Below are 19458 nucleotides of genomic sequence, written 5' to 3' on the forward strand. Positions count from 1 at the left end.
AAGGGGGAAGAAGGCCTGCTAGGCCCTGCCTATCCCCTGACTCTTGAAGCCCTAGGAGGAAGCAGGACAGTTCATGACCAAGAGAGGGACAGACAAAAACTCTGAAGGGCCTAATGCTACCTGGAACAAACGTTGCCTCTTCTCCACGTAACAGGTATTTACTGAGGATCTCTTGCAGGCCAAGCACTGCTCAAACAGTGTTAAGATCCCTGCCTTTGCTGAGCTTTTATCTAAAACCCAGTGTGATCCAGTTCATGCTGTCCAGAAGCCAAGGACAGAATTGTCTTTAACCATGGTGCTGAGCCTCCAGGGTGCGGCCACGTGCTAACATTTTCACGGGGAACATGGATGGTCCCGGGAAATATTATCTGGAGGCTCCCAGTCCTTCCACAAACACACTTACAGGAACGGGGAGCCATGGGGTGGAGTGCACCCAAGGTCAGACCCTGAGCCTCTCTCTGGCTTTCCCTCACATGGGGCCCCCAAGAGTGAGTCCCAAATGCTGCCCCTCGCACTGGCTCTGGCCTCCCAGGGCCCTGTGCGCATGCTGTCCTTTTGCTGGGACACAGTTCCTATCCCGGCTCCCACCCACCCATCGTCTAGAACCAGCTGCAGCACACCTCCTATTCTCAGTGCCTCATGCATGTCTGTCGGCCTGGGCACCGTTTCCCTCTACCTCAGTAGACCTTCCCCTTCAGACTGCCTGCCCCTGGAGGCCAGGAATGCGAATTCACTGGATCCCCAGCACCCAGAAAAGAGCTGGTGGTCAACAAACATGATGGTGGGAAAAGCAAACTTGGGTCTCCATGGAAAGAGCACTGTCCTCAGAGTCAGAGACACTGGATCTTGTCCCTGTTCTGTCTGCCCAGTGGGGTCATTCTGACCCAAGTTTTGAGCTGTGCTATGGGCTGAACTGTCCTAACCCCTCACTATCTCAGAAAGTTGACTGCATTTCAAGACAGGATTTTTAAAGAGGTTATTAAGGTGGCCCTAATCCAAAATTACCAGAATCCTTATAAGAGGAGGTTAGGACACAGGCATGCACAACGGGGAGACCATGCAAAGACACAGGAAAAGACCATCTACAAGCCGAGGAAAGAAGCCTCAGATTAACCACCCCAGAGGACACCTTGATTTCAAACCTCCGGCACCCAGGAACAGTGAGGGAATAAAGTACTGCCCTGTCTGTGGTACTTTGCTATGGCAGCCCCCAAAACTAATACAGGCTATGCCTTCCCTTTTTAAAAGGACAGAGTTCAATTAGGTCAAGAGTACACAGGTACTACCGTTTCTCTGCTCTTATGGCTCTCCACAGAACCTGAACTTGGCTTCAGAATCCTTTCCAACACAGCACTTCAAGTTGCCAGTATTGCTCAACCCGGGTTGGCCATGTGAAAGGAGACCCAGCCAGATGATCAGAGATCTTCCTGCTCAAATACCTGATGACTCCATTGGATTTAACTAAAACCCGAGCTCCTATATGTGGCCCCGCTCCTTCCCCTCTGAGGGCCTCAGTTTCCCCATCTGTGAGACGTCAACAGTCCCCACTCACCTCTGTGAACTTGTCGGCCACCATGTACCGGACACGCCAGGACTTGTCCTCGGCAGCCTGGCGCAGGGTGGGCATCACCAGGGCCTCCAGATCCTCCTGGGGCAGGAGCTGGGCGATGTTCACACACGCCTCTACCGCCAGCAGCCGCACCGAGTCCTGGGGAGAGGATTGGAACAGGGAGAGGGAGGCAGAGGCCCATTAGCTCTGGGATTCCTTGTAGACACGGTTTGGAGGGGGAGGAGGCTGGGGAGCACCCACCTGCTCGTCAGAGGCCAGGTTGGAAAACATGGGGATGATCTCACTCTTGACGTTGTCCAGCTCCAGCACCTTGGCAAACTCCCCCAGCTTGGAGGCTGCGGCCCGCCGCACCATGGGGGTGTCATCTGAGCACAGGTTCCGGAAGTACCTGGGGGTTGGAAATGGGGCTCAGGAGGAGGAATCCCTAGATCTCACAGCAGCATACAGTGAAAACAGCAGTTGGCTTTGCCTGCATGACCCCGGGCAAGTCAGGACCCCTCTCCCGAGTGTTCCCAGGCCTACAAAATGGAGCTGACGGCGATACTTCCTACCACACAGGGTGATAAGTTTAAATGATCATGTGGGTGAAAGCAGAGCAGTCAGTCTGCACATAGTTAAGTTCCAGTGCATGGAAGGTGATTATATCATTATGACCATATAAAGTTGTTGAGCTAAGAGGCTGGTCAGGGGTCCCTCAAAGGTTTTACTTTTCAGGAGCGACTGCTCCAATTAGAGATGCATGGGGGAAGCGTACACACGTGTACACACGTGTACACACACACACACACACACACACACACACGAAGCACGTGTGGCTAGCTGTAAATCAGTATGCTGTCATGTAAGAGCTCAGGGCCTGAGCTTGCTCAAGGACAGGAACACATAGTAATGGGAAATTTTAATCCAATTAGAAGCATTTTTGTGAACTGTTCCAGGAGAGTCTTATATACAAGAAATTCTCTAGGGTATCAAGACTAAGGGAGGAGGGTGGAGGAGGCAGCCAAACTGAGCCAGCGTATGTGTGAGGGCTCTGGACCTAGGGCAGGCGAAGACAGCATCACACAGCACGGGTGGAGTGCTTTTATGAGTCAGATTCCATTCTAAGCACTTTGTACGTGGTAATTCTTGTAAATCCTTACACACCCAATGGGAGGAAGGAGCTCTCATTTCTCCATTTCCTAAGTGAGCATGAGGCTGTGTCCGGACCAGGCCTGGGGACACCAGCTCTCAGGGGCGGGTGGGGGAGGGGGGCTGAGCTGACAGAAGGGGTCCACGCTAAGGGCGAGGCTGGGACTCACTGTCGAAGTTCTGCCTTGACGGCGCTGGACACACGGGGGTAGCAGACAGAGAAGAGGCCACATGCTGAGGTGCGGGAGGTGAACCAGTCACCACCCGCCAGCCGCTTCACCAGCGGCACGAAGTGGGCCTCGAGGTCAGAGGGCGAGTGTTCATGTGAGATGGCCCGCAAAGACTCCACCGCTTTGTCCCGCACCACTGTCTCCTCCACCGTGGCCAGCGACTCCAGGGGCGGCTGTGACAGAGAGTACAAGGTCACTGCAGGGTCCCTCCCCACCGTCCCAGCCTCAAGCCCCGCCTCATGCCGCTCGCGCATCTCCTCCAAGGCCCTTGAAGGTGCTTCGGTGAAAGCCACGGACCTCATATTTATACCCATCACTCTCTGAGCAGGTGGCCATAGTTGTCATTAGCTCTCAAAGTGCAGGGATAGTCACAGATGTTGACTGAACGTCTATTTGCTGGGTGTCCTAAACAGGGCCATTGCAACGCACAACTTAGGATGGGGGGGAGGGGACAATGCTGGCTCTAACTCACTGAAGCCTATGAAGTAGGTCCCATGACTGTCTTCATTTTACAGAAGAGGAAACTGAGGCACCAACAAGCTAAATCACTTACCCATGCTAGTGCTAGCTACAAGCCAGGACCCAAACCGGGCCACCAGGCTCCTGAGCTTACACAGACACAAAGTAGAAAGCACGGCTGTGGTTTCTGTTAGACGACTGCCCCCAACAGCTCACATCACTGGGGAACCTGGGCCCGGGAACGTAAAGCCTGGAGGGGGCAAGCTCCTTTAGGGATGTCTGACTGGCTCATCCTTATGTCCCCAGAGCCCAGCAGAGCTCCTTGGATAGGGTGGGAACTTGGCAATTACTGACCAGATGAAGGGAGACTTAAGTGACTCTAGTCTGTGCAAATAAAGGTGTGGACAAGTGTACTTGGACACATGTCCAAGTCAGGAAGACATCATAAATGGAAATGCCTCCAGGGCCCAGGAAGGCAACAGAATGAAATAAGGAGCAAAGATGATGGGCGGGAGGAGGGAAAGCAGCAGAGCTGGGGAGGGCGGCTTCATCAACTAGCTTGGCAGGAAAACACAGCTGGTAGAAGCATATCTATTGTTCTCCAAAAGCAGCCGAAAGGGCCAGGTGTTTATACGTCAAACATCTCATTCAACACATGGTACCCCACGGATGAATCTTGAAGACCTTCTGCCTAGCAAAACAGGGCAGTCAGAAAAGGCCATGTGTTGTAGGATTCCTTTATATGCAGACCCTAGAGTCACCAGATTCATGGAGACAGAAAGTACAAAGGAGGGTCCCAGGGGCAGGGGAAGAGGGGACTTGGGGAGATGCTGGTTAATGGGGACAATTTCGGTTTTGGAAGAGGACAGATGGTGGTGATGGCTGCACCACAATGTGAATATATTCCATGCCACAAAACTGTACAGTTAAAAACGGCTAAATTTGTAAATTTCATATATATTCTACCACAATAAAAACAAAAATTTAAAAATCTCATTTACGAAGATTAGCAACGATTCAAAAGGAAAATGTAATGCTGTTCCAGCCTGGGGGGGCACCAGTCTGTGGCCTCTGTCATAAAGCCATGCTATCGCAGGGTTTCTGGTTCTGGACCAGCTCAGAGCGTGGCTGAAGGTGGTATCACTGGGCTGCTGCAGGGGCTGGGTTCCTCTTATCCTGGTTTTCTTGCTCCCCCCCGGCTGGCACATGGGAGGTCCTCAATCAGTATTTGCCGGGTTCAGTATTTACCTGTTCCACTCAGAGAAAAACCTATCACTAGAACAGAGGCCTGGGGACCAAGGCCAGGCGGTTCGTATGTCACGCAAGGGTCTCTGCCCAGTGGGTTGCCGAAGGCAGTGGTTGTCATAGCGAGGTCTGGACCACCCACAACAGGATCACTCAGGAGGTCTAGCCCAGCACAGGCCGTAAGAATATCAGACCATAAGAATATCCTGGGGCCCAGGAAGGTGTGTGGTTAGGAAACTCAGACAATGTTTTCCCATGATGAGCTGTACCGCGAGGCCTCTCTACAAAGTAGAGAGGGTGGAGCTCTCAAATCCAGAGAACATGCAGGGGAGAGGAGAGGTGTGAATCTCCTAAAATCACTGTACTTTTATGAGAGGGTCTAGAGTTTTCAGCGGATTTTCAAAGGGACCCATAAATCCAAAAGGGTTAAGAGTTGATGATACAGAATCAATCCTCGTGCTATAACTACACGGGTCCCTGTGAAATTAATTCCATTTCACCTCTGCAGAGAACAAGGGCTCGGACACACCTCTGGATTCCCAGGACCCATAGTTGGTACTCATGTTTGTGGAATGAACAAACTGCACAACAGCCATTTTCCATCGCTCTTTAATTGTCAAAATCCAGACTCACCGCCACCTCCTCCAGGAGGACTTCCTGGACAGCTCCCCCACCCCATCTGAAACAGGTTAGGTGCCTCCTCTGGGCTCTAAGCTCCCCCAGCTTCCCTCTTGTGCAGCTCCAATCAGCCTGTGGAGCAACCGAGAGCCCTTGGAGGGTAGCAGAGAGGAGTGGCAATGGTTAAGAGGCAGGGGCCTAGGTTCAAATCCTGACTCTGTCTCTTCTCAGCTCAGGCAATCCACCTAACCAGACCTGGAGCCTCAGTTTCCTCATCTGTGAACTGGGGCTAGCACCAGCATGCATCTCCCAGGGTCGCTAGGGGAGGTGACAGGTGACTGTGCAGAAGGCACCTGCAGGCACCAAGGAGCACCAGCATTTGGACCTGACTGGCCTTTGCTGGTGCTTGGGGGTTCTGAGTGCTCCACGGCCCAGGGCCCTGAGGACGTGCCTGCTAGCTCATGTGAACACCAGAACAGCAGCCCCAGAGGACATGTGACTCTCCCCCAGAAGAAGTATGGGATGACCCTGACATGGCAGGGAAAGAACCTCAGGGTTCCAGCCCTGCTCCCCAGTGGGGAGGCCCACGCCAGCTGAGGACCCTAGGCCCCTTGTTGAAGCTATGGGGTGTGTGTTTTCTGCTCCTAAGTCCTCACAGACGCTGCTGAAAGCTATACATTGTCTCCTCAGAAAAACTGCCAGGGGTTGCAGAAAGTTCCGTGGAATTCAAGGGACTCCTTTTAGGCTGGTCCCCAGACCTCCTCATGTTCCTGTTAAACGACCCTAATCCATGCAAAATGTATGAAATGACCTCATTCGCATACAATTTTCTGTGTGTACATACACGTAAATTATACACGTACACACAGACGAAAGCTGACAGACCAAAATTTAATGACAATTATCAAATTTCTTCAGACGTACCTCTCCTTGGAAGAAAAATTACTGCATCTGCTCAAATCCCAAACTCCCCAGTTTTAAGAAGTGCCATTATTGCATACACTACTAAAAGGAAGAAAGGCTAATAAAAAATTTAAGACATCATTAAGGGCAGATGCCCAAGTATACAACTGTGTCTTTACGAACCATGACAGACAGAATTCCTGGGGGGTGGGGTGGAGGTGGGGGCAGCAGTGGCCCAGGGCTCTGAGGGGTGGTGGGAACCAAAGGACTGGGAACCCCCCAAGGATCCTCCCCCTCCCGGGTCGCAGGACCAGAGTCCTCCCTTCTCTTCTCACAAACAGCAGTTACTATTAGTATCTAAACCCCCTCTGTGTCCCCAGATGCCACCAAGCACGGGGGTGCTCACGCAGGTTCCTGAAATCCCAGCTCAGCCACTTAACACCCGTGAGGCCTTGGCCAAGATGCTTAACCTCTTGGCGTGTCCAGTGGCTCATCTACAAAAAGGGAACTGTCCCTACCCCAAAGGGTGGACATCACCTCAGGACACCATAATGACACGGACAGTGAACACCTGATAGTACTTACCACATGCCAAGGGCTTAAATCAATTATAAAGACAGGTTTTAAGGACTCCCATTTGATAGATAAAGAAAGTATAACGCAGAGAGGTTAAGTAACTCTTACAAGTCACACAGCAAATAAGCGGCAGAACTCAGATTGTCTCCAAGGGTGGGGCCTGCCACTGCTCAGGCAAGTGTCCAGCTAACAGTAAGGCAAACAAGTGCGTTTTGGGTACTGCTGACTTAATGCCATTACTGACTTACTGCTTTAGAGAGAATGTCCAAAGCCTGCCTGTTCCTAGAAGGTGGCCCCCGGCCCCTGCTGTATTCTTCCCACCCCGCTCCTGCCAGGGCCACGGGTCTGATCCCAAGAGGAGGGCAAGGGGACCACCCTGCCTCCCAGACTCACCAGCAGGCAGTGCACGTACTCGGGGCCTCCCACCAGAGTGGTGAAGGTGCCCAGCTGTTCCGCCAGGGCCAAGAGGACCTCATCCTCATCGTAGATGGTGTCTGTGGAACCAAGACAGACTCCGTTACAGTCCCGCCCCAAGTCTGACCCCAGCGCCTCAGTGACCCAAGCTGGGAACAAACAGGCTCCGTTCTGCGTCCTCAAACCGTCAGCACTCAGTTTCCCCACTTTCCACCTGGGGCACAGGCTTGGGTCAGAGGACAGAGCACCAAAGTCCCGCTTCTGTCATTTACGAGGTGAGGGACCCTGGGGAAGTGACACCACTCTGCGAGCCCATTACTACCCCTGTAAGATGGTGCTAGCCCACCTCTCACCGCGAGTCAGTGAGGAGCAAACAAGACCACGCAACCAGAGCACAGAACCCGAGACATGGGGGCTTCTCGCTTCGGTCCAGATTCTACCCTCAGCACTGCCCTCTCTGCCAAGAACTCATCTTTCTCTTGAGCCTGAGAAATTCTTCTCTGTCCTTCAAGACTCAGTTCAGGGGCGCCTGGGTGGCACAGTCGGTTAAGCAGCCGACTTCGGCTCAGGTCACGATCTCACGGTCCGTGAGTTCGAGCCCCGCGTCGGGCTCTGGGCTGATGGCTCGGAGCCTGGAGCCTGTTTCCGATTCTGTGTCTCCCTCTCTCTCTGCCCCTCCCCGGTTCGTGCTCTGTCTCTCTCTGTCCCAAAAATAAATAAAAAACGTTGAAAAAAAAAAAATTAAAAAAAAAAAAACAAGACTCAGTTCAGCTACTATTTCTTGGAAGGTTTCTTGACCAGACCAGGGCACGTCCCTTCTCCACACTCCCCCCAACTTCAAGCCACCTTGATCAGAGTCCTTATGTTAAGGGTCTAGGACTGGCTCCTCTCCGTACCCCAGTTTCTGCCAGAGACGAGCACCGCAGGAGCTCAGCCCAGGTTTGCTGAGAGGACAGATGACCGTGTGAAGACAGAGCTGCTGTGTCCTCACGTTCAACAAAGACTTTTGTCCTCAACTGCTGACCTCTGTGACAGAAGAAGCTAATACCCCTGGCACCTATGCTAGCATTTCGACTTCCTGAGATTCAGCCAAGCATACAGCAACCCAGCCAGACATCTTGAGGTTCCCACGTGGCTGGCACGCCAAGTGACCATGCTCGGGCCAACGGGGTATGAGACGAGTGGTCGGCTCCACTCCGGGTCGCTTCCTCACCTCCTCCCTCTCTGCTCACGGCGCTCTGTCATCACATGCTCATCTTGTGCTGGGTTCTCTGCTCTACTGCTGGCTGGGGGGCGAGGGGGTGGTGGTGGTAAGTCACCTCACCTCTGAGCCTGTCTTCTCACCCCCACACCCCAGCAGAGCTGTTGTGAGACCCAAGTGAAGAGGCGCTTTCTGCGAAGAGCTCAGCACAGGGCCTGGCCCGAGACAGGACTACGGAAATGCAGGCCAGCGTGGCTCCGGGCCCACCAGGCGCTCGGGTCCTTCCCAGCCTCAGTTTCCCAAGCCCTACCTGTACACAGTTAACCTCACCCTCCCCATTTCCTCTCCTTGTGCATTTCCACGGCCTTAACTCACGTTCAACTCAGTCTGCAGTCCAGACTCCTCGCCTTCCTGAAAGTCAAATCCGCAGAACTGCCAGCACCTCACATTTTCACCGTCCCCAGCTCCACAGAACTGCTTTCCCAGCCTCCCTGCTCTCCTGGCCTCAAAGGCATAGGGCCACCTCCTCCCGCCTGACACAGACCTGCCAACCCTCCACCTCAGGGTCACTCTGACCTCACCCTCCTTGCTGGATGACTGCAACTGCTTCCTAAATGGTTTTTCTGCTCCTGCCCTGGCCCCCAAACTGCTCAGGCTCCTCCCAGAATCCTGAGTGATCCTTCAAATCACCACACTCTCCTGCCTCAATCTTCCAATGGTTTCTGAGATGTGAATTAAAATCTAGACTCCATATATCATATATCCAGCACAGCTGGATTCAAACCCAGGTCCCGCCAACTCCTTTACCCACTTTATTACAGTGCCGTGCCACACGCCATACTCCCCATGCCCCAACCTGGCCCTGTCTCAGCGTCCAAGAGCTTTCAAGTCTCGCCCACCGTTCGCCCACGGAAGCCACCTGGGTCGGGTCATCTGCTCAGCGTCACGTGTTAAATCCTCATGTGGTATTCCCAGGCAGACGGATCAGTAGGAAGCATGAAGCGGTAATAAGAACAATGGAAACAGAGGACTTACTATTAACTGGGGGCTCAGCCTGCGTCCGCCACTGTGCTCAGTGCCGTGCACACATTTTCAGACAGGAGTGTGTGGGGCGGTCTGAGCACTGACACTTAGCAGCTCTTACCCTGCGCTGAGCACTGTATGAGCACTTTACACGGCTCTTATTTCATCTTTGTGTCAGGCCACACTATCAGGCCCGTTTCACACATGAAGAATCAGAGGCAGGCAGATGTGAAGTACCTTGCCCAAGGTCACACAGTCAGAAAATGGCAGAGCTTGGGTCTGAATCCAGGTAGTCAGGACTCTCAGGCACTGCATCCAGATTTGCATCCAGCACGATCAGATAAATAACCTCCTAACTGTAGGATCTCCGGCCAATATATTACTTCACCTCTTCATGCCTCAGTTTCCTCACCTACACAGCTGCTGTGAGATGAACTCGGAGAACGATGGGGATGTGCACTTACTGAGCACGGGCCCCCGGTCTGAGGACGTGAACTAACCCAATCTTCCCGAGAGGGGGTCGTGAGCACTGCCGGGCACGTGGTAGGCAGGGAAGCGGCAGCATTTATTATTACTGTTACTTAACGTTCACGTCAACGCTACGGCACGCACACGTTCATCCCTGCTCTGTACAGAAAAACTATAAGGAACAGTTAGGTTAAGTAACTCACCTAACGTCACCAGCTGCTGACTGTTAGCAGTGCCAACCTGGCTCCATCCGCCTCCAGACCCCTTTTCCCAATCCCGCCCCCACCCCACGAGTGCCCGGCACAGGACAGACGCTCACAAAACAATGTGTTAAATCCCCAATGAGGCCTATCTAGCAGGAACCCCCCCTGGCAGCCCCCACTCCGCCTGGGCCCCGGGGCCCCACCTCCTTACCTGTCAGGAAGGGCAAAAGCTCACTGCGGGTCCTTTCCACCCCAAGGGCCAGGGCGATGGTGGACAGTTTCTTGATGCTGTTGAGGCGAAGCTAATGAGAGAAAAGAACAACAGGGTCAGAGAATCTTAGCAAGCCCCAACTTAGGGGTGTGGGGCAGCTCTGGATCCAGACAGCCTCTGGAAGCCTCAGTAATGTGTGGAAGGAGGTGGAACGGGGACTTGGCACACACCGACCAGGTGCATGAGTCAGTAACTACAATGGTAGCCGCGGCCTCAGAAAAAGCATGTAATGAGTCTTACGGAGCCAACACTCATTCTGTGGTGCTTCCCACACTCTAAAACCACGCTTAGACCGCGCTCTAAAACCATTCACTGCTTCCCCACACTCCCGATCCTCCTCTGCTTTTGCCCCTCCTGCACTCAGCACCTGACAGGCTCCAAAAGGGGCGGCCACGTTCCAGCACGTTTACTCTGTGGTCCTAGGCCAGGCACTCACACGACAACCCTGAGGGCAGAGTTGTGGTAAGCCCCGTTCTATATAGGGGGAAACAGGCTCAGGGAGCAAAAGTCCCTCCTACAGGTCACACAGCTCACATGGCGTGGGGCAGGGACCGAAACCCAGGACCACCAGCTAGCAATGATGATGACAGGACAAACAATATTACAACAACACTGCTACATAAACAGTAAACTGTAAACTACAGTAAACTGTAATAATACCACTAGTGTAACAGGTTGAATAGCGGCCCCCAAAAGCTATGCTCCCGTCCTAACCCCAGTAATCATGAACGTGAAAACAGGGACTCTGCAAATGTAATGAAGTCAGCATCTCAAGATGAGATCATCTAATTCAAGGGGGAGCCCTGTGAAACAGAAAATATGTTTACTGGTCCCTGCCCCTGGTTCCTGCACAGAGCTCCTAAAACCCTTGCAACTTCCTGAGTGGTAAAAGCACTAAGAGCATCTTCCATTCTAATATTTGGTTTATGACCCTGATTCCTGACACAGAGCTCCTAAATCCCTTGGAACTTCCTAAGTGACAGGAATGTCTTTTGTTCTAATGAAGCAAATCTGGGTGGGCTCCTGGATGCGTGCTGGTCACCAGGAAGACCAGGCCACAGTCACAGCCGGGAACCCCCCATTACTGGGAAAGGGGCTGGAAATGGGAGTCGATGATCAATCATGCCTGCATGATGAAGCTTCCATAAAAACCCACAAAGTATAGGGTTTGGGGAGCTTCCAGGTTAGTGAACACATCCACGTACCAGGAGGGTGGTGCATCCCAAATGCAGGGGAACAGAAGCTCCTGTACTCAGGACCCTTCCAGACCTTACCCTGTAGGTAGCTCTTCATGTGGCTGTTCATCTGAATCCTTTAAATCTTTTATCAAATAAGCTGACAAATCTAAGTGTTTCCCTGAGTTCTGTGAGCTGTTCTGGCAAATAATCAAATGCAAGGACAGGGTCGTGGGAACTTCCAATTTGTAGCCAAGTCTGACAGAAGCTGTGGGTGATGTGGGGACCTATTACTCGCAACAGGCATCTGAGGTCCGGGGTCTCGGGGTACCGCGCCCTTAACCTGCGGGATCTGTGCTGACTCCAGTTAGTGTCAGAACTGAAATGCACTGTGGGACACCCAGCTGGTGTCACAGAGAACTGCCTGGCGTGAGGAAAACCTCACACGTGGTGTCAGAAGCGCTGAGTGTGGTAGTGCTTTGCTCTACACAGCCAATGACCGTGTCCCAGTGAGACACAGAAGGAGACATGGAGACACCATGGGGGAAGATCATGTGAAGATGGAGGGTGAGACCGAGGCGATGGGTCCACAAGCTAAGGAGCGTCAAGAATTGCCAGCTGCTGCCCAAAGCCAGGAGGGAGGCATGAACTGAATCTTCAGAGCCTCCGGGAGGAGCCAACGCCGCTGAGGCCTTACTTCAACCTCTGGCATCCAGAACGGTGAGAATCATTTCCGTTGCATTAGGCCACCAAGCGAGTGGTCACTTGTGGCACCCAGGACTCTAACGCATCTGGCTAACACAGGAGCTGTCTCACACGGAGCACCTCCCAGAGAGGTCAGCATCCGACACCCCCTTCCCTCCCGCGGAGACCGGCTCAGAGAGGCGGACACATGCAGACGCGAGCGCTGGGAGAGCAGGGACCTGGCACGCAGGCCCAGAACGGAAAGCCCTCTCGGTCCTCCAGTTCCACAGGGGCTGTGGCAGAATGAAGGGAGGTCACGCGCGTGGGAGTAGAAGGAAACACCCTTGTGAATGAGTAAGCCACTGCCGGACACCCAGAGGGCATCCTCTTCCTGGAAGGAGAGGCCGAGCAAGAAGGCACGGGGCTCCCTGGGCGGGTTCTTTTCCCAAAGAGGTCTGCCTGCCAGTGACTGCGATCCTACATCGGTCCCCCGGTCCAGGGGTTCAAAAGTCTCTCTGAGATTACAGACACTGGTGGGACTCTGAGGAAATGCTACGGCAGCCTCAGCTCTCGGAAAAATGCACTCACAACTTCTCACACAATGTCACTGGGTTTTTGGGTTTAATCTGGTCCAAACGCTCACCTCTCTGGCAGCAGTGAACCTCAAGATTAAGCATCACGAGGCCTCCGTGTTATTTTTAGCCAAAAATTAAAACACATATAGAGACAGGCCAATAAAAACATAAAAGCAAAATACGGTAAACACTAACAGTTAATGAATATGGGTGGTAAATATAAACCTCTTCTGTAAATTGCCAGCAAGTGAATATTTTGAGCATCTTGGGCCACACAGTGTCCGTCCCAACTACTCACCTGTGCACTGGCAGTCACGGAACCAGACGATATGCCAACAAATGGGCCAGGCTGTGTTCCCATAAAACTGCACTTGCAAAGCAGGCCGTGGGCTTAATGTGGCCCATGAGTTGTAGTCTGCTGGCCCTGGTACTAGCCTTTAAATGTTCTGTATGTTTGAAGTCTTCCATAATAAAATTTCAGGGGGAGCACTGACTCGGTTGCCAGTTTCTTTCCACCTTGTTGCCTCCAAGTTGGATCTCTGGGTTTTTCTCTTGGCTGGGCTATGGGGAAATGTACAGGGGGGCCAGGGCCACACCACGTGAACGGCAGTCCTGGGCACAAGAAGATGGTAGCAAGGGATGATCATACGCATAATGCCAGCAACAACAGCTGCTAATGTTTACTGATCACTTACTATGCGCTTGGTAGCCTTCAAGTGCTTGATGTGGAGAATTACCATATTTGATCCCTAGAAATGGGTTCTGAGGCAGGTATTGTTATTGGAATCCTTTTAAGGGTAAGGATGCTGATGCACAAAGAAGCTGTCATTTGCCAGAAAGTAGCAGAGCCCAGGCTGGAAGCCAGGAACCCTGACTCTTAATCTCAACATCACTATAGTTAAGGAAAGACGCCTAAGGGGTGGACACATGAGAATCGGGGCATCTCTGCCATGGGAGAGAGCCCCCTTCCCTCCTGCTGTCCCTGGAGATTCTGGTTTTGGTGTCGTTGAGAACATCAGATTACTTTCTTCAGCATAGACAGCACCGTGAACACTCAAAAAAGGCAGCACGGGGTGGTGCTCTGGAGCCACACGGCCTGGGTTCAAGGCTAAGCAGCTTTGCGTTACTAGCTATGGGATCTTGAGCCACTCTGCACCTTTCTGAGCCTCAATTTCCTCACCTGTGAACTGGGGATTACAACATCACCTATCCTCAGGTTACCGTGAGTGCCAAGTGACATATCCTGGGAACACCCTAGGACCAGCTAAGACAATAATGGCAGCTGTGTCCACTTCACCTGCTGTAGCACCTGATTTTGTTCAGGTATCAAGAAGGGCTATGTGGCAGCTGGGTAGGTATCCACTGACGTCTCTCTTCCCTTCTCTTCGAGGGAGGTATTTCCGTGGTACATACTGTGTGCCAGGCACCGTTCTAGGCGCTTTCATGTCTTAACTCACTGGATCCTCACAACCACCCCAGGAGGTAAACACAGGATTAGCCACCACATGATAGAGAAAACAAAGGCACAGGGAGGTTCAGTAACCTCACGCAGCTCAAAGGTGGCAGAGCCAGGATGGGAACCCAGCCACCTGGCTCTTCACCAGAACCATCAATTTGTATTTCTGTGTTTTTCCTTTGGGGGTGGGGGTACCCTGAGCAGGTCTAATAACAACCACAATTCCAAAAGAGAGGAAAGCATAGACGACCCTAGAAATATCTGCAACAGCTGAAATGAGACATGAACAGTCATGACTTCCACAGGCTTTGCCGACACTATTTGAGCTCTGCTATCATAACACTACAGTTTGTAATAGAAGGAAAGGTAAACCGGAGTTCTAGGGTAGTGACAAAAAAGGCATTACTTTTCCCATCTGAATTCAGATGGGAATTCTCTGCTGGAATTCTAGACAGGCCCTGGGTTAAGAGCTCCTGCAATGGGCTACATTGCCTCTCGTAACCCCTGGGTTGCAGCTGTGCACACGATCCCCTCAAGACATTTCTGAACCTTGCCTGCATCCAACATGACTAGGAAATTAACGCCCAGCCAGTGAAATCCAAGCGGGAATGGTGTGTGCAACTTCTAGAAGTGTCCTTGAGAGGATCTGGGGTCACACTCTTCTTCCGAACAATGTGTAAGAGCCTGAGACCCTGACACCACGGAGTGCCACACCAGCTTGAACTGTCATCAGACAGGAGTCAGAAATAAACTTCAAGCTCATTTAAACCTCCTTTTGAATTTTCCTATGATTTACAGCCAAACTGAATCCCAATGAACTCAGCACATGACCTAGTTCTGGACAAGGAGCAAGCTGGCCAAGGAGCTTCCAAAAAAGATTTTCTTCCTTGGGAAATAAGGGAGAAGGACAGAACAAAACAAAACAAAAACAAAAACAAACAACCCTCTCTGTCCTGGGTCGGCCCCTGATTTCAGTGTGGTCCTGGGAGGACTTAATGATAGCAGACACTGCAGCAATCTTGTGACCACACTAGGCAGGTCAAAAAATCAGCATACTCTGACCCAATTCTGTGATATCCTTGAGCTGCTGAACTTGTATAGAAGGGGAAAATGAACCCTTACTTGTAGGGACAACTGTTGGGCTCTCTGTGACATTCCTGATGGAGTAGCTACCGACATCAATGAGAAATAAGAAAAGAAGAAGAAAAAAAAAAGAAATCCTTCCTGTTCCTTGATCATGTCACAGTGCTGGAAGAGTACCCTGTGCACTGTCCCCCAAACTGGTCCCCGGGCTGGGTCTGCCTGTCTCCCCAGCAGCCTTCAGCACACAGCCCAGTACCCAAAGACATGATGGATAAAATCTCCCGTCCTGCCACCACATCCACCTATAAAAAGCACTACTTGGCTTTTTAAGGCCCATGTTCCCATTCGATCCACAAAGCCTCCCTGACGTGAACATGCACAGTGTGACCCCAGGGAGCTTTCCTGACCCAAGCGTGTATGGGGTGAGCCACACGCAGTCCATCTTCCCTTCACAATCAAGAGTGAAACCCAAAGGCCTTACTGTGGCCTCCGAGGCCCAAACACAATCTCGCCCCCGTCTCCCCACCCACTCTCACCGCCCACCACCCCCTTGCCCCCAGAAATCCTGTCACAACGGTTCCCTTGACAATAACCAACAAACCAACTCTCCCCCAGCTCTTTGCACTTGTTGATGTGCTGTTTCCTCAGCCAGAGACACTGTCCCTCCAGACACCCCCAGCATCTGCTGGATCCTCACACATGACCCGCCCAGGGAAAAAAGCAGGCCATCGCTCTCCACATGCGTGAACTCTCATCGCTCTTGACACAGACTTCTCTGTTCAGTTTGTCCTTCTCCACCCTGTGCTCCAAGCACCTAGGACAACACTTGGCACGGAGTTAGAACAAGAAATATTTGCCAGATTAATGTTTTCTCTCTTTTTTTAATAAAGGAAACACAGATGTTAGTACAAGCAGCAATAACAAGTTTCTTAGAGGAATGCGCTCCAAACCGGAACTGTTTGCAGCAGCTGGTGGCTGGCAATGGGGCAGTGGGGTCTGTGACATAATGTGTGTGCTTTACCAAGGAGCTGCGGCCTGGGGAAATGCCCAGTGAGTGACAGAAGTCTCTCCACCTCCTCTAACGCCCTATATATCTTGCCTCCTTATTCCACAAAGGATCACGTTTCTAAATGAACACAATGTGTGTGGGTGTGAAAAACGAAGCATCCACCTGGCAATCGTTTAGCACTGCTGAAGAGTGGAAATGGCCATCACAACCTCTATTTCTAGATCACGTGAATTTTTTAGTAACAAAGGAGCGTGTACTCTGGCTTTCCCCATTAGCTAAGGGCTCCCAGGCCAGTCTGGGCACTCGGAGCTTTGGTTTCCTCACGAGAAGAGTGGGAATCACAACAGTGCCTATGGACTCACAGGATTGCTGGGGTGATCTAATGAGGGAAACCTAGAGACAAAGCCTGGCAGGTACCAAGCACGTAAGCATTACTGTTATTCTTACAATGTCTCTTGTGTATTTGGCTTTTCGTGGGGGAGGTGGGGGAGGAACAACAGTACTCTCGCCCCCCCTCAGAAACTGCAGCACTAGAGTGAGTACCTCCCACCGCAGCTGGCCTGGCATGATGATTATTTATGGACGCGCCTGTCTCCCTGGTTTGGAAAGTGACTGGTCTCTGGGACAAGGGTCAGGACTGTTACCAGTGGTGATTCCTGAACCTTTGACAGGGCTGAGCACACTAAAAGGCATAAATAGAAACGATTTAATTTACAGAGTACTTACTATATGCCAGGCACACAGCCAGGTACTCTACACATGTTCTCTCTTGCTATTCTGGTAACCCCACAAGAGGTAGACGCCAGCCCTGTGTTCATTCCACAGACGGGCAAGTGGGGTACAGAGAGGGGAACGCAGGCCGCCCCGCGAACCGTGGCAGAACCTGGAACTCGCACCACCATCCTACACAACTTCTCTTTCTCTAGTTTAAACTCTCAGACAGCAACCTCATTTCTAAGTTCTGCTTCACCAATCCCCCACGCATTCCACAAAAAGAGGCCAAAGCTTGTAACGCCACGTTCCTAAGACATGGCCACGGGGCGTGCTGCTGCAAGGTCTCAGACAGTGGCTAGTGACTGCCCTGTCTACACGGTACAGCTCACTAACCCAGCCTGTTTGTCTTCCATCCTCTTTTCTTTTAAACAATCAAGGCCAGAAGCGCTGAGTAGTAACTCATAAATTTCGAATCCAGGATTTCGAATCCTGGTCTGCTTCCACCCATGACACGGTCTCCCTGTGTCACCCAGGCATAGGCTTTGTGTCCAACAGGGGGCTCAGCTGAGTGGTGAGGAGTGAGGCCCTGAAACCCAGTGTCCCTGGCTAACTGCTAGTGTCACTACTTACCAGGTTGCGGGACACCAACTGAGTATCCTTATTTATTAAATGTGAAGATTCACAGCCAAATTTGCAAGCTGATTTAAACAAGGCGATTGTAAAAGACACTTCTGAAGCAAGCGAGGAGATCTGATTATGAACTGAGGTTTAGGGGATACTGAACAATCACTGACGCAGATGATGGCACTGTGATTATTAAAATATCCACTGTTTTAGAGGTGCTATGTGGGAGAAGGTATGTGGGAGAAAATGTCTGAAGCCTGGGACTGATTTTTAAAATACTTATAAACGGGGGTTCCTGGGTGGCTCAGTCAGTTAAGCGTCCGATTTTGGCTCAGGTCATGATCTCAAAGTTCGTGGGTCCGAGACCCGCATCGGGGTCTGTGCTGACAGCTCAGAGCCTGGAGCCTGCTTCAGATTCTGTGTCTCCCTCTCTGTCTGCCCCTCCCCCACTTGCACTCTGTCTCTCAAAAATAAACATTAATAAAAAATGTTTAAAATACTTAAAACAAACAAACGACCCCCCACCCCTGCCAAAACCTAAGGGAGGGAAAGGAACACAGGAAAAAAAGTTGGTTTTTGATATTTAACCATTGAAAAAACTTTTAATTTTTTTTAATGTTTATTTATTTTTGAGAGAAAGGGTAGACAGAGCGGGAGTGAGGGAAAGGCAGAGAGAGAGAGAGAGGGAGAAGGAAACACAGAAATCCAAGCAGGCTCCAGGCTCCGAGCCGCCAGCACAGAGCCCGATGCAGGGCTTGAACCCACGAATTGGGAGATCATGACCTGAGCCGAAGTCGGACACTCAACCGACTGGATCACCCGGGCACCCCTTCTGAAAAAAACTTTTAAAGGAAAGTAGATAAGATGTTTTTGTGAAGATTCAAGTAACACACACTGAGTACTCAGCAGCATGCCACCGGGCACATGGCAGGAGTTCTAGACCTCAGCACTACTGGACCGTCTCCGCGGTGGGGGTCGTCCTGTGCCGCATAGGACGCTGAGCAGCATCCCCGCACCGGATGCCAGACGCACTCTCCCACCAGTCACGACAGCCCAAAATATCTCCACATTTGTCTCCTGGGGAAACGAAGTCACCCCAAGTCAAGAACCACTGCTCTAGAGTGACCATGAATAGTTTTTAAAAATGCCCAAAGCACCTCACCTTGACAGACAAAGCCCCCATTATCTCAGCACCACTAAGACTACTACCGGCCAACACTTACCGAACACTTAGAATTCGTCAAGCTCTGTTCTAAGCATTTTGCACATGCTATACCACTGAATCCTCACAACACTCTTATGAGCTCCCAAATGACAAAACCACTCCATTTGATAGATGAGAAGACTGAGAGAGAGAGCCTAACAGAGACCCACCCTCTCAGCCAGGGGACCATGCTGTCAGTATCACCGTGTCCCAAGCACCCGTGGACACTGCAACCCGGCCTCTGCCACTCACGGACTGGGCAGGCCTTACATAAGGGAAGCCATCTTTCTGCACATCACCTTCCCGAGTATAAACAATGAGCTACCACGACCACTGACCGAGGTCGTCACTACCGCATGCCTACTTCTAAGCAGCCACTTAACGTGTCGGGTCTACCGCACCTTCACAACCTCCATGGCAGATGCTGCTTCCTCATCATTATCCCCACTCTCAGGACGAGGAATCCGGGCCCAGTGAGGACAAGGAATCGGTCCAAGGATACACAGGGAGCAAAGTGGCGGAGCTGGGATTCAAAGCTCAGTCATCCTTGACTCCCCCTTCACCACCCACCACATTATATCCTATCCACCGGCAAACCCCAACAGCCCTTCTCTCAACAGACCTG

General features: G+C 51.7%; 1 protein-coding gene across 1 annotated transcript in view; it reads right to left on the minus strand.

The window, feature by feature from the left end:
- PPP2R1A (protein phosphatase 2 scaffold subunit Aalpha) overlaps nt 1–19458 on the minus strand; it is a 37923-nt gene that overhangs the window by 13398 nt on the left and 5067 nt on the right. Inside the window, exons 2-6 of the mRNA XM_049621400.1 lie at nt 10250–10340; nt 7123–7223; nt 2869–3101; nt 1811–1958; nt 1553–1708 (exon numbers count right to left, since the gene is read on the minus strand). Of these exons, the coding sequence (XP_049477357.1) occupies nt 1553–1708; nt 1811–1958; nt 2869–3101; nt 7123–7223; nt 10250–10340 (729 nt within the window). The remainder of the gene's footprint in view (nt 1–1552; nt 1709–1810; nt 1959–2868; nt 3102–7122; nt 7224–10249; nt 10341–19458) is intronic.

This window comes from Panthera uncia (assembly GCF_023721935.1).
Source record: "Panthera uncia isolate 11264 chromosome E2 unlocalized genomic scaffold, Puncia_PCG_1.0 HiC_scaffold_19, whole genome shotgun sequence".
NCBI lineage: Eukaryota > Metazoa > Chordata > Mammalia > Carnivora > Felidae > Panthera > Panthera uncia.